Raw genomic sequence first — 16,218 nt, 5'->3', positions numbered from 1 at the left:
TAAATGTATTATAAATATTTTTTTATATTTTTCTACATTTTCCAATATATTGATTTCAATTACAACACAGAATACAAAGTGTACGGAGCTCAATTTATATTACTATTTTTATTAAAAATATTTGCACTGTAAAAAAGATAAACAGTATTTTTCAGTTTACCTTACACAAGTACAGTACAGACCCGTTTACGTATGGATGTCGGCAGTCAAGCCGTCACAACCGTGTGTTAACGGACCGTAGGTTAAGAGGGCCATGCTGAAAAAAGTGTCTATGATTCACTTAGAAAAAAATGCCGTTATTTTCTGCTCTTTCTGGCTCGCATTTTTTTTCTTTCTTAGGAAGTCTGTCATTCGCTGCAGATGAAATGCGTTCACGGCCAATTCATCGGCTGATCGGCTTTCTCCAGAAATCCATACCTGTGCTACACCATGACGCTTTTTAAAACGACTTATAAACCCCTTGCTGGCTTGGAATTATTCATCCCCCGTTAAATTTCCAAATTTTGTCGCTTGGGCTTGAAGAATTGGCCCACTTAGGGGCATTCCTTTCAGCCTTTCCTGAGCAAACCACGTGCGCATGGCTTTGTGTGTTGTGGGTTTTGATGAAAAGCGCACATGTTTTCGCTTAAGCCCCGCAGCAGAATCGATATTTTGTACAAAGCCATTCAATTTAGATTAGTTTTTTAGCCATCCTCGGAGAGTAGATTCAGCAATCCCAATATCTTTTGAAACTTTGGCCTGGGTTTCTCTGCTATTTACTTGATCTATTGCAGCTAGCTTTTCTTCTACAGTGTAGGAACACTGCCGCTTGCCCTCTGCCATTATATTAGGCCTACAGTTAAAATTTTCTAATGTAGTATATATAATTACTATATAACTACTATATATTATATATCTCTCTTGTGTGACAATGACTAAGCGTGCGTGATATGTCTTTACCAATATAGGTAAAGACGTACAACACGTTTCCACTCCGCACTTCCTGTCGATTTCTATGTCAGTGAGTTAGTGAGCAAATCTGTAGCGCTACATAGCAAGTTCCTGTACAGCATGTTAACGAGTCTCACATGTTAAATAGGTAGCACTGGGAGGCATGGCGCTACCGCACGTTAAGCAGATTCGCGCATAAACGGGTCTGTACTAAGTACAATCTATTATCGTGAATGTGTAACTAACAAATGTAGAATTTTTTTACGTAACTGCACTCAAAAGCAAAACAATGTAAAACTTCAGAGCCTACAAGTCCACTCAGTCCTACTTTTTGTTCATCCAATCGCGAAGACAAACAAGTGTGTTTACATTTACAGGAGGTAATGTTGCCCGCTTCTTATTTACAATGTCACCTGAAAGTGAAAACAGGCATTCACATGGCACTGTTGCAGCCGGCATTGCAAGGTATTTATGTGCCAGAAATGCTAAACATTCATATCCAAAAATATTTAAATAAATGGTATTCTATTATTAACAGTGCAATTAAAACTGTGGTAATCGTGATTTTTTTTAATCTCACAATTAATCATTATTAATTTTTTTAATCGTTTGTCAGCCCTAATCTTTATATTTTTCTTATCTACCTCACAGGAGTGGTAGTGAGGCTTAATTAGTTTGCACAGTAAAATGTTATGAAAATCAGATGAAAGATGAAAGCATTATTATGTATCTACCATGCAAAGCTGAACTATATTATTCCTCTTTTCCAGCAGTCTGTATGCACTTTTCAATGTATGTGGTATATATAAAAACTTCCAGCACATAATCAATATTGCCTTGCTGTGCATATTAAGTGCTATAAAAATGCATTATTAACTAAAAGACACACTGCAATTTACTTTTACTTTTAAAAAAATGCCATAAAGAAGGAACAATTACAGCAATTATTTCCTAAATTTCAAATTCTGACACCATTTTCTAAGCATTAATATAACAGCACAAAAGGAAATTTAATTGTAAGGATTAATTAGCATAAAGGGAGGCATACTGTATTGGTATGGCAATGGCTGACTGTTGTTATCAGTCAGTTACAAAAGTAAAATTAGTTTGAATTAGTCCTCTAAAATAGTTTAAAGAAAAGGAGTACTTGTGGCACCTTAGAGACTAACAAATTTATTTGAGCATAAACTTTCGTGAACTACAGCTCACTTCATCGGATGCATTCAGCAGAAAAGCTGTTTTTCCGCTGAATGCATCCGATGAAGTGAGCTGTAGCTCACGGAAGCTTATGCTCAAATAAATTTGTTAGTCTCTAAGGTGCCACAAGTACTCCTTTTCTTTTTGCGAATACAGACTAACATGGCTGCTAGTCTGAAACCTAAAATAGCTTAAACATTCTTCAAATAATGGAGACATTTAAATGTAACAGAAAATATATACTAAGAGTCGATTATTAGTTCATTTCTTTAAAGATCCTTTGAAATAAATATTTAGACATGTTCTTTGTGAGCTGCCAGGCAACGAATTACTTTACATTCTCATAATACAGCTGCCCGACCTCAGAATCAAATTCACATCACACTTCAAAAAATGCACAAGAGAAGAGATTGGTCATGTTTAGTAATGCTTAAACTAACATTTAAACTTTGATATTGCGATTAACCTTCTGTAAAGTACTCAGCTTGCAATTTTTGCTTAATTAAAAAAATCTGTACAATTACCTCAGCACCTATCAAAACATGTCAGTTTGTCAGAATGCATTCCCATCACACAAGCAGTTCCTGTAACATGCACAAAATCAATTCACAGTGCACTACTCCCAATCATATTCTGTAATTCAAACAAGACAAGAAAAGCTAGTTGTTAATAACAGCCATCCAGGCTACAGGTGTGCAGTGTCAGGTTTTTGAAAAGCATATATATCAAAATGTTTACTACAAATTGTGTCCCCATCACAAGATGCTTACAGCTGGTGGACAAAATGTGACTCTTCCACACCTGAGGAAAACAGAATGGTACAGGTTCTGAAAATGAAAAGTGTACTTGTGCAATCTTTGTACTTAATCCATTTAGTTCTAAAAAATCCCTTTCCTTATATACATGAAATGTATACAGAGAACAAGCATAAACTAAATGTGTACTACTGTACCTATAGCTGTGTTTCTACACTGAGGACATGAATTAAAATTTCTTGATGTTATAGCAAAAGATACCATGTCATGCCACAAACTGGTTATTTTAGTCAATTATGTTATTCATACAGTACCACGGGTGTACACAGCACTGATGAAAGGAAAAATACACCATACAAATGGAGTCCACCTGCTCCATCTACTATACTATATGACGTTATCTTCCCTATATTATTGGGAAGATGTGCTACGCACTAGTTGGTTATCACTTTCCAACCTAAGAGTGGCTGCATTTCAGTGGTACTGTTACATATGTAATCGGACTATGCACATGTATATAAACTATACCTAGAGATCATGAAGTGCAGGTGCCTTCGCATATTAAATTATTTAGGGCTATGTTATCACTTGGACTACGTGAGCCACCTACCTCTCCCCGCCCAGAGCAGGTGACCATGGAAGAGAAGCAGCGCTGACTGTGCCTTCCCCCTAAATGTACCTGCCAGAATAGCTATATCCACACAAGGGATGTCATAATAGGCTGCTGGTATCTGTCCTCTCCCTCCCTCAGAGCAAGGGTCAAACAGGAAGGGAGCCGAGCCTTCAACTGAGTCCGCCCCTTGTTCAGCATGGTGCTCTCTAGCCCTTCTCAATCTAGCCCCTAACAATTTAGAACATGAAGCGAAGAAGATCTTTTCCAATTAAAACTGCAAAAAGAATGTAGGAAGACAGCATATAATTACAAAACTTGGAATTGGTCCTGGACACTAGGGTTAACCCTGTACTCTTCTGAAAAGTGTACTGTAATCTTTAATGACTACAAGTGGGCAAGACCTTGGTTTCACCTCCCACAAGAAAGCTGGAGTTTCTTATGATGATTAATTGCATATAAGATGCAATGGCAACACAAGGGAAATCAACATCAAGAATGAGTGATTATTAAAACTAGTCCAGAACAAGATATTTTATGCAACATGATAAAATGAAAAGTCACTACTACAAACCTGTGGTTGAAATGAAACTTTGTTTAAAATTTAGTTGGATTAATTTAAATGTTCATTCATGATAAGGATTCTAACTTCACTGGCAACTTTTCTTTCACACTACATCACTTTTTTTCAATACCCAAGCTATTTATTATTAAGGGCTTCAGTTTTCTGAGCAGCATAGAGAAAATCAGAGTACATGCAGGTCCTATTAGCAATAAATGTACTTGTAAGTACCAAACATAATTCATTAGCAATTTCAACAAAAATAACCATCAGATATTCATTATAGCAAATCACAGACCTAATAGCCATATACCATCTTTCTTTTATTTTCCAAACCATATAACCATAAAAAAAATTAGGGTAAAAAAAAAAAAAAGAAAAAAAAGCACACCACTAAAGGCCTGTGATAGAGCCTTCAGAACCCTGAAAGACCTTTTAAGCAGAGAAACTGTTTTCCTTCACCCAGTTATCACTCCACACAGATGCTTCAGATGTGGGTGGGACTGTCCCAGGACATGGTTAGAGTAGGGGGAGAACACCCAATACTTTATATTAGCCAGAAACTGTTTCCCAGAGAAATGGCCCACTTAACTATAGAGAAAGAGCCCTGGGGAGTGAAGTTGGCCATAGAAGCACTACAATATTACATTTTCGGAAACCCCTGCCTCTCGATAACTGATCACGGACCTCTCCACTGGTTAAATTCCATGAGGGACACCGACTCCTGGATTCTGAGATGGTATTTAGCCTTATAGTCAGAGGTACAGGCCTTTCAGGTAGCAGACAGATGGGGAGCCAAACACCAGAATGCAGATTTCTTTTCCTGGGATGGGAGGTGAGGAGTACTAGAACAGCTGTGGGCCAAGGAAACCTCATCCCACTCCAGTTGGAAGGGCTTAACAGGGGGCACTGCAGCATAGCCAGGCAGCTAGCAGAGTGGAACCTAGGCAGCTCACCGCTATAAAGGGACTACACCAGAGCGTGCATCACCAGGAGGGGAACTGCAGCACGAAACAGGGACTCTCACCCAGACGCCTGCAAGCCAGTCTGCAAGGGGCACCTACAAGCTTCAACACACCTCAAGGAAGCACAGAGAGGTAGGAAGGGACCCAGGAGAGGGTGTTGGCCAGATGGCAGGTGGTGAATGACATCCCTACAGCACTCAAGGGGTCCCTGGGTCAGAACCTGGTAGCGTGGGCAGGCCAGGTCCCCCTGCCTGTCCCTGCTCCCCTTGCCGCAGGCTCTAACAACTAGGCAGCACTGCTGCCACAGACTAACCACTAGGCGGAAGACGTGCCTGTCAATATAGCCCCATTTAGATTTTCTTTTTTGTAATTAACGTTCAGAATCCACAACCACTAACTAACTAGCTCAAGACATTTTGTAGAAAATGCTGGCTATCCTCTATTCTGTAACGGCCACTGGCATCCTGTTCTGTGTCCCCAGGCGAGGCAGTGACAAGGCATAAAATGCCTCCTTACTCCCCTCCACTCAGTACCTGTATTTGAGGGAGCATAGCCTCCACACAGCTGTTACTCTCCCACCCATGAAGGTGGGCAGGGAGAGAGTAGAGCTTTGTTTTCACTCCTACTTCACCAACCCAGATAGCACAGCTGAGCTGCCACACTGGGGAAGTAACTGCACCATATATAGGGCTGGCACAGACTACTTAGTCCCTGACTGATAGTCTGGTTCCCAATCTACTGCTGAGACGCTGTAACTACATGCTGCTCTTATTCTGGTTTGTGACAAAGACACAACTTAGACCAAAATATTTGAGTTTGAGAGTTCAGAAGGTGATAAGTAGGGAGAAAAAAATGCCAACAAAGGTGTCTTTTTAAAGGTCTGCGACAAATTTGTCTTTTTAAGGGTCATTTAATGAAGTGAAATTCTACTCCAGCATATAGTTATTTGTGGACCACTTGTAAGAATCTGAATTAAAATCAGCTCAGCGGCCTGCCAATAAAGTCTCCTCTCCGATAAATTAAGTAGCAAACAACAAAACTGCATATGAAGTCACAAAATTCCATATCTGGGTGTGTTTCTTGACATAGGAAGGCTAATTCCATTCTTCCCAGTTTGTTTTATAACTGACTAGACAAATACTACCCCAAATTAACCAATTTTAAAAACGACTTACTCTCAGTCAGTGTTAAGACATTGTTAGAACACATAAGTATCCTGTAGACATAGAACATATCTTATGCCAGATCCAAAGCAAACATTCTACATTATTTGACTGGAATGTATCATTATATGCACATCATCATCCTAAAATCCAGAGTACCTAAAAAAGCTTCTTTAGTTCAAGTTGTGATACACAATACATTACCAAAATGTATGCTTCTCAATTTGTTCAGAACTGTGAGATTCATATTAATATTCAAGCCACCAACTTTTTTACTCAGCCTTGCTCCTGTATGACCTTGGTTCTTCCAATGACATGTGGCAATGCATTTGTTTGAAACACACAGAATGAATGTCTTTTTCTATTGTATACGGTTCTCTCCTTGTCTACATTTCACAGGCCTGCACTAAAATAAATGATTTAGAGAGGGTAATAAAACGAGGGAAGAATGATTTACTCTTCGTACCACAAAACAAACAACATAAATCCTATTTACCTCCTAATCTGCTTCCCTAACAGATCTGCATGAAAAATCATGTGCATAATGTGAAAATGGCAACATTAACCAACACAATTCACAAATCACTAATTCTATATTTTAGATAACTGTTTTCTATAACTAACTTCAGTGAAAGCTGTGGGATACGCCTAACTTTTTGAAAATCAGAATACTTATTCAGGTGCTTAAATATGGACTTACAAGCCTAACTTGAATATCTCGACTCCTTTTTTGAAACCTTAGCCTGACATTTTCATTTACTGTAGTGTACACCATAGTTAAGGTAGCAATGGCATCTTTATTCTAAAAAGAGCTCATATCACTACAACTAGGTAAAGCTGTATGGGGAACAGGCTGATGCTGCAGTAGTCACAGGAGTATTGCTCAACATGAATAACAGGTGAAAGCTCAGACCTTGCACGCTGAAGAACTGGTAAGAAGATTCAAAATATTTTATATATATATATATATATATATATATATATATATGAGAAAATTACAAAAAGATACTTAAAATACAAAATACTTAGAAAAAAAAAACACCACACACACCGAATTTTCTTCCTCCTCTTCCAGCTCCCTTTGTTGTTCCTCATGTCTCTTTGCCTTGATCTCCATAGCTTCTGTGATCAGGTCTCTTAAAATTGAGACTGGTTTGGCATTCTTAATAAAAGTATGCTAGAAAACAAACCATGAAATTATATAACAGAAATCCAACAAATATTTTTCAGCTACAACTTAATTACAAGTAGCATATGTTAAAAATAACATGTTATTCAACAACACAGACTTCAGCAATAAATAGTCTTTCACATCAGACAGAAATTAAAATCTAGATTAGGGAAATATATGATCTCTCTTAGCTGCTTTGCAACTAAATAAAATTTAGCTTTTTTAGTTATTTGGTTTTTTTACACAACAAGCCATGGGAAAATATAACTATATAATACAACTGCTTTATAGTTAAGGGTGTAATTGTTGAAAGGAAATGTGGATTAGGTAGTAAATAAATACTACCTGTGGTGGTTGTTGAACATAGAAAAATAATTTTTTTCAGATATTCAGTTACAACATTTAATTAATCTTAACAAGCTGACAACACAATTAGTGGCCATAAGCAGAGCAGCCATTGCTGTTGCTTTCTTCAACAAACCTGTATTTTAATATGTTATGAATTATTTAATCATCTGCAATGCTGAAATGTAAAACAAGCAAAGAATCCCAACTATCTTTTAGCAGGCAGATTATTTTTAATTCAAAACCATTTCAAATATCATTTACCCCTCTTCATATGCACGTTGCTGTCTATAAAGCACCTGTTGTCAGCAAATTCTGATTTCTCCATTAGTATTTACATGGAATTTCTCAGAGCAAGAAAACATATCTGTAGTTCTGAGACTGGCAAAGTAAGTTATTACACCAAATGAAAAATGACAATTAAAAAAACAGCCATGAGCATTTCAGTAGTTGGCTTCTTTTTCTTGGTCTGAGCTTAAATATTGAAGCCTTTAATCTTATTTTTCCTTTCTATGTCCTATCATTCAAAAGATGAGCTTTACTGATGCAAGCTAACATCTCTTTGTTATATTCATAATTGTAGCAAAGTAGCTGTTCAATATGCTATCTACAAGCAATCCAGAGACAGCACCTGGGTCTATCCTTGAAATTTAGGGCTTGTCTACTACAGCCTTGCTCCCACCGACGTAAGTGCCCTACTACACCAAAATAATAACAACTCCACCTTCACGAGAGGCGTAGGGCTTATGTCAGTGTAGTTAGGGTGACGCAGTGTCCCTGTAGACACTGCCTTACTTACATCAGCTGTTGGTTGTCATTCTTGTCGAATTTCACAGCTCTGTGCTGAAGCTCCCTGCTGTGAACTCCACATCCAGCTCACAGCTTGGGCTGTCACCCTGAGGAAGGTGGGGGGCTCCAGCTAGAGCCCGGCTGTCCCCCAGGCTCCTGGCTCCCCATTGCCAGACAGGATGCTGCCCGGGCCTCCCACTCAGAGCTGGGCTGCCACCCAGGCTCCTGGCTGTCCGCACCAAACTGGGCTGCCACCTGGCTGCCCACTTGGATCCCTGCTGCCTCCCAGCTCCCCATTTGGATCTGGGAGCCTGGGCAAGAGCCTGGCTCGGAGTGGGGAGCCAGAAGCCCGGACACCAATCCGGCTTGCAGCAGGGAGCCAGAAGCCCAGGCGGCAGCCTGGCCCATGGCGGAGAGCCAGGACCATGGGCAGCAGCAGGGCTCCCAGCAGGAGAGAGCCCGGGCGGCTGCCTGGATCAGAGTGGGGAGACCGGGTGGCAGCCTGGATAAGACCAGGGAGCTGGGAGGCACACTGGATCAGAGTAGGGAGCCCAGGCGGCTGCCTGGATCAGAGTGGGGAGACCGGGTGGCAGCTTGGATAAGAGCAGGGAGTTGGGAGGCTAGGTGGCACCCTGGATCAGAGTAGGGAGCCCAGGCGGCAGCCCGACTGGGAGTGGGAATCTGGAAGCTCAGGCTGCAGCCCAGCTCGGAGCCGGGAGCCAGAAGCCTGGGTGGCAGCCAGGCTATCAGTGGGGAGTACCACCTGGAGCAGAGGGGCTGTGCACTCAGCCCCTTCCCGCCCCATGCAAGTTGTAGACTTGAAAAACAGCAGTAAATATAGCCCAGGCTGTACATCGACTTAAGTTTGTAGGGTACACATGCCCTTAGACTATTACTTTTTTCAACTATCGCCTGTTTCTTGTCTCACTCACACCAACTTTACAATGGTGACACTCCACAGAATTACATGGTGCTAATCAATTTACAAGAATATAAATGAGATGGGGAATAAAGCTTGATGTTTGTGACATGGCATAAAACAGTGGATTGATCAGCTGTAGCCGTACATAACTTAGGTATCCAGTGAAAATTAGTATTTCCAGAGTTCATAGTGAACTTATCAAATGCCATGGCTAATATCACAATGCTTGTAAAATTGTTTTTTCCTTATACAGAATGCTGATTCACCAAACTGATTAAAATCTAAAGCTCTGTTTATATGCTGTCCTGCCACAACTTACCTTACAGCTCGAAGCAGTGATCACAGAAGGAATATGGAAGTACTTCATATCCTTATTTCTGAATTAGATTGTTCTTTGGCACTACATACTAATACTGTAAATGCAAGAATTTTAATCTCTTTGTAGGGAGTCAGAAAATTCAGGAAAGTAAAAATTTGATATAAAAAACAGAGATTGGTTCATCTCCAGGGCAAGATAATAGTCTCTAAGTGGTGAATTTATGGTTCTGAATAATTAAAGGAAAAATGAGTTCCCAAGAGAATAATTTTTGAGGCTAAGGTGGTGCTGGTCAATAATGAACCCCCTGTAACTTGTTGTGGCATCCGGAGTTAGCATTTTCTTGCCCATCAACTTATCTGAGAATCCAAGGAAGAATTTTGTTTTCACCCAGTTTGATTGTTTATTGGTACCACTGTTAAAATTTAAAATGTAACCACTAGCCTGTCCAAAATGCTTATGGATGAAGAATCAAAAACATGAGAGGAGCAGAAGGCCTAGGTAGTAATATAGACTATCCCCCTATCAAAGTAGGATTATTACCTACAGGAAATTTGAAATTCAATTTGAATTTTTGAAATTGAAAAAACTAACAACAACAAAAGTCAAGAAAAATGTCAACAAAATTCTCATGACGTTTTTTCTCTATTTTTTGACCAATTATATTGCTGTCAGCCAGTCAGTTCTACTTATGCTAGCTGTTCCTTGGAACCTCTGCCTCGAAAATTAGAGTTTTTTAGGCAGCCATGGAAGGGGAAAGCATGGGAATCATGCTGTCATAGGAGATGGTCACTTAGGGAACTGTGCAGAACTACTGGCCTCTGAATAGTCAACCTTGGTGTTTGGCCTGGAATAGATGTGTGGTTTCTTTGAACATGCACTGATATAGTGGGTCAAAATTCTTTTCAACTCTTAAAGAAAGTTTAAGAGAAAACTGGGGTTGTATATTTTACCCCTTTACTAGTTTTCCCTATAAAGGAAACAATCTAGCCTGGTATTTTCAGGACTCCCCACTCTTCTACACTTGTGAATTTTAGTACATCCTCTCACAATACCATACCGAATAGATATCCTAATTCCACAACACTTGCTTTCTTGAAATCTAAAACCCTTGTATTGTTCAGTTCTATTATTCCCATTTCTTGCTATGCAATTTCAGACAGCCATGGTGTGAACCAGGGACCTCTTGGTGCCAACTGGCAGAGGGGATAGGGAATGCATAGAGTTTTATAGGAATCCTCTGGGTCAGATATATGTATAATAGTTCACCAAAGAGTGATACATAAGGTCTCTACTGAGATCCATTAGCCCACTGGTAGTCATAATCCTTGTGAAATGTATGTACAGATAATATTTAAGGAGTTTATATATCTATACTGAAAATTATGTTTTAAGGTCTTGGAGTTAAAGCAGGTCCCCAGGAGGTAATTTGCCTCACACAGGCTCCTTTTAGGCAGGAGATAACAGAAACTTATCTCCCTTTCTGATCATTTGTACTTTGTCTGCCACAAAAGGAGACCTATTTGCATACTGACCCAGTGCCAGTTAAAAGTTGCAAAATCCACACAACAGAAAATCAACAGGAAGAAACAAAACAGCAGGGAGTGTCCTGTTTATGAACAATGACAAAAGCTTTGGCTACACTGGAACCTGAACAACAAAACTTTTGTCATTCCAGGGTGTGAAAAAACCACACCCCAGAACAACAAAAGTTTTGCCAACGAAAAGCGCCAGTGTGAACAGTGCTTTGTCGGCAGGAGAGCTCTCCTGCCAACAAAGCTACCGCTGCACATTGGGGGTGGAAGATTTTTGTCAGCCTGAGAACGCTCTCCAGCTGACAAACAGTGGCTACACTATGCACCTCTTAGTGGCATGGCTGTAGTGGCATAGTGTAGACATAGCCAAAAGAAGGGACTTGTATATTTGGAGGTGGTGGATGGGGAACGGAACACAGCAGGTCCCTCACCTGGGAGGCAAGCTGACAGGATGCCTGTCATGAACCTGTTGGGATTCCCTCCAAGACCTTTCCACTAGGCTTATCCAGAACACCTCGCATACTTCTGGAAAAACATTTTATCCAGGTCTCTAGGATCCAAAAAACTCAGTTCGACTCCACTCGTCTCTCAAGTTACTTTGCCTATGCTCGCTAGGCCCAGACACAGGGAGTTTTGGCATAGGGTGATACTGTACCACATTTCCAGTTCATGTCACATACTATACAGTTCATATATGTCTTTCCTAGCTCCTAACAGCTATACTTACATGTAAGGACCAATCGCTTTGCAGATTGCATAAGGCAAGCTTATTAGTGCTGCTTACTTTTGTTTATTATAAACTTATTCACAATAGTTAGTTTAATTAGTTTCTGACTCCCTTTTTTACTAAAAATATATTCACAATAGTTAGTTGTTTCAGCAATTACTTGTTCAGAAGTTACTTGTTCAGGCTTGGCCTGTCTTAACTTGGGCCTGTTCATGTCAGCTAAGTTATCCCTACAAAACCCAGCCAACCTGTTTCTAAAGCCCTGCAAGGATTTTGGGCCTGCATCACTCTACAAGAGATGAGATTATCTAGTTAATTAAGTCTGGCTTTAGAACGCACCTTCTGATTTTATTTCATATGTAACCATTTGCTGCTATTTGAATCTCTGTACTTCGTTATATAAACTTCAAGAGAGAAGGAACATGTGGCCAGAACAAGATTTTCTAATGACCCTTGGTTCCTAGAAATCCTCACAGAAGTTCTGGCCTGAAGCCAGAAAACCAAAGCGGATGCATTGCCTTAGCAACTTGAATACTGACCTGTAGGAGCTGTGTTGCAGTAGCTCTCTGCTCAGGGTTCTTCACTAAACATTTTTTCACAAAATCAGTGAACTCATCAGACCAGAGCTCCGGCTTCCGGAATGTTGGCGGTGGATTCGTGGGAATCATAAAAATAGCCTAGTTAAAAAAATTAAAACAAAAACAGAAAGGTGAAAAAAAAATCAGCAAAAATCATAACACTTTAGCCAAATAAACACATTGCTTTATCCAGCTTTTTTTTTTTTTTTTAAATCAGACTGAGAATCTGGAGGACAAATTTTAACTGGTCTAGAATTTCCAATACGATTGAGATTCAGGAAGCAAATCCATCTGCTACCAATGCAGCTATTTCCCATTAGATTTCCTCTATTTAAATTGTACCTCATTCAGCACATCATTCTTTATTTTATCTATTACTGTTATCAGTCTCGAGAGAAGATTTTGCCCTTTCAGAACCTCTTAGCAGAAGTCAGGGCACTACCTGGTTCAGCAGATATATCTAAAAATATTGCTGTTGAGAACCAGATCCACTTTCCATCTCTTAACTTAATTTCAATTTTGTACACGCAGAATTGCTGAAGAAAGTCAGATCAATCCTATTTATTTTTACATTCTAAAATTCAGGTGTAATTAAACACCTTGATTCTGCCAATGTGATTTAAAACTAATTCTAAAAATGGATAAGATGCCACTGAAGGCACATTGCAACAATAAAATGTAAACAAAATCATGTCACTAGCTTACTGGTATGAAAAGGTCTTATAGAAATTGTGAAAATGGCAACATTTTAGCCTATTTGTTGAAAACCACATACAGAGAAATTCTCCAGGTGGTACTCCCCAGGGAATTCTGTGCCACTGCACATGCACAGCATTCATGTCCCCTGGAGATTTTTTGTAATGACTTCTGACAGGGAAGCAAATGAAAGTAGCAAGAACAGTCATGGGCCCCTCCTCAGCAGTGCCAGTGCATTGTTTCAGGTGCTCGGAGTGGGGCTAGGGATGGCCTGGCCAGCGTCTCCTAGCCTGCACTGGGTTCAGCTACTAGTCTTGGCTGGGTGTGGGGGAGGACCGGACTTCCTTTTCCCTTGCAAGGAGCGGCCGGGGCCTCCAGACCCCCAACCCTGTACCCAGACCATCCCTTACTTAGCCCTCACACTCAAACCCCCATCCCAATGAGCCTCACCCCCCTGCACCTGGACCACCCCAATGAGCCCCCCAATCCCAGATTCCTACTCCACTGATCCCAATCAGTTGCACCCAGACCCCCACCTCACCAAGCCCCACTCTCCCCTGCTGAGCTCCCCACACCGAGATGCCCCACATCACCCACACACAAACCTTCCCTGCTGAGCCCCAACCACCTTCACGCAGACTCCCCTACACAGTCCCATTCCCCCTGCACCCGGAACCCGCCAACATCAGGACCTCCCACTAAGCCACCCACACTCAGATTACCCCACACAGAACCTTCTCATCCCACATCTGGATTCCCCCACACTAAGCCGTTCCACACTTGGATCTTGCAAGGCTGAGCCTGCCTGCCCCACACCTGGATCAGGGGCCAGGGCTGGGTGTGTGTGCGAGACTGTTGCTTGCTATCTTGGTGCAACTGGTGTCATGGGGCAAGGCCCTGGCTCTTGCAATGCCAGGGTCGGGTGCAGCCTCACTGAAAAGGCCGTGTCCCCCAGTGGAGGGGGAAAGAAATGCAGGGTGATATCCCATCTTCATGCAGCCAGTGGCCTGTGCTTCCCTCTGCTATGCTGGAGCCTCCACATTTATTGACAAATAAAATATGCAGAATTTTGCAGAATTTTAAAATATTGTGTGTAGAATTTTTATTTTTTTTGGTGTAGAATTCCCTCAGGAGTATAGATTGAAAAAAAAAAATCACACTATATATCCCTTCTTTGTCCTGTTTAAGTCAAAGAGATTTTGCCACTGATTTTCATGACCCTAGATTTTACCCTACTGAGGAGCTACCTGCATAAGAGGAGGAAAAGAAAGATTAATAGACACCTTTCTGAGGTATCAGTCTGAACCATCACCCTAATAAGGTGTGGGGGGGAAGTTTTTAACCAATGAAGTGCCATATGTTAATATTAAATACGTATGTCATCAGTTACTGTATAGAATTACAAATAGTTGCAAAGAGAGCAGCACGTTGTATATTAAGAGAGACCTAAGGTTTAAAAAAAACATTTCATTATTCACTTCTCAAACCAGGTTCAGTTGGAATCACCACTTTTCCCCATATAAGAAGATTGCGGGGGGAGGGTCACAAAAACATAGTACTCATTTATTGAAACCATCCTACACAGATAAATGGAACTTTGAAGCAGGGGAAGAAAAAACAAAATGAAATGAGCACAGAGTGATGTAAAAAAATGAGACAATTTATTCGTACCATCTACATAGCATACATACAAACATTTGAAATACTGCTGGGAGGGGAGAGGAGAGAGACACGAATTTGAGATTTTCAGCATAATCCCTGAACATATTTTTGATAGTTTATGAATGCATAGTATCTTGTTCAAACACCTCAATCTAAAATTAAACTCATAGTCTCAAGAAAAGCAACGTGTGTTGACTGTCGTACAACCAAAATATTCACTATAATCAGGGTCGTCCTTACCCATATGCAAAACACGCAGTTGTGTAGGGCTCTAGGGCACCAAATTTCCTGGTGCCTTGCGCAGCTGCATGCTGCTTCAGCCCCTGCTCCGGCTCTTGCCCAGGGCCCCCACTCCCCTAAGGAGTGCAGCAGGGCCTGGCCTGCACTCACCGGCAGCGGGAGTGCAGTAACCCAGCCCCAGCCGCGCCACCGGTGAGTGCTGGGGGGTGGTTCCCCCTGCTCCCCAAGCCAGCCCCACCCCCTGCGGAGGCCAAGGGCCAGCCCCCCCCCTCCCACATCCCCCCATCCCGCAGATGCCTGGGGGCTGCGTAGGGCCCCAGAACAAGTAGGGACAGCCCTGACTATAATTTTCAGAGAATAAATATTTCTGTACCAAATAACTGATTTCAATTCAAATACTTGTATTTTATAAATCAGCTCATTATTCATCTAATAGGAAACGTACAGTAACAAATCTGGCCATTTGGTTTAACAAAAGTAATATGCCTGCTGCCATAATGAAAGTTATTTTTCTTTACTTTCTTGGAGAGGGGCACTCTACTCCAATACAAAGTATCCTCAGCCTGGCACTTGAGCTCAGATGCATGAAAGTAGTACTACTGATAGGCCTCCATGCTGGCATTGAACTACTAGTTTGCAGTACCAGACTAATTGTTTATCAGTGTAAATGAAGTACTACTGCTATAAAGCAAAGGATGACAAACTCAGCTGCTTCTGTCCTTGAAGGTAATGATCTCTTTTGAACTTTGAGCTGCTGAGTTGTAGTCTTATCTTAAGATAATCTTAGACTTAACATATAATTTCTGCAGTAGCTATAAGAAACAAGGATAAAACGGTCTTCTTGTAACTAGTGTTTATATAGTATCATCATAAAATGAGCTAAAAATATACATCTCCTATTTGATCATAAACACTGAACTGTGTGACATACAGAACAAACAAGTCTAAATATATGAGCCATCATATTTAGGGGCAAGGTTATTTCAATTAACTACATAGCAGCTAAGAATCGTATCAAAGAATTTACTTCTTTATAGTCAACAAATGACTGACCA

General features: G+C 40.8%; 1 protein-coding gene across 2 annotated transcripts in view; it reads right to left on the bottom strand.

The window, feature by feature from the left end:
* The window catches only part of STK3 (serine/threonine kinase 3), a 294,832-nt gene that overhangs the window by 152,846 nt on the left and 125,768 nt on the right, over positions 1-16,218 (bottom strand). For both annotated transcript variants that reach the window (XM_077809950.1, XM_077809951.1), the window contains exons 7-8: positions 12,527-12,664; positions 7,234-7,359 (exon numbers count right to left, since the gene is read on the bottom strand). In XM_077809950.1, the coding sequence (XP_077666076.1) occupies positions 7,234-7,359; positions 12,527-12,664 (264 nt within the window). The remainder of the gene's footprint in view (positions 1-7,233; positions 7,360-12,526; positions 12,665-16,218) is intronic.

This window comes from Eretmochelys imbricata, chromosome 2, assembly GCF_965152235.1.
Source record: "Eretmochelys imbricata isolate rEreImb1 chromosome 2, rEreImb1.hap1, whole genome shotgun sequence".
In the NCBI taxonomy this organism is placed as follows: Eukaryota; Metazoa; Chordata; order Testudines; family Cheloniidae; genus Eretmochelys; species Eretmochelys imbricata.
This window is presented reverse-complemented; position numbering and strand designations above follow the sequence as displayed.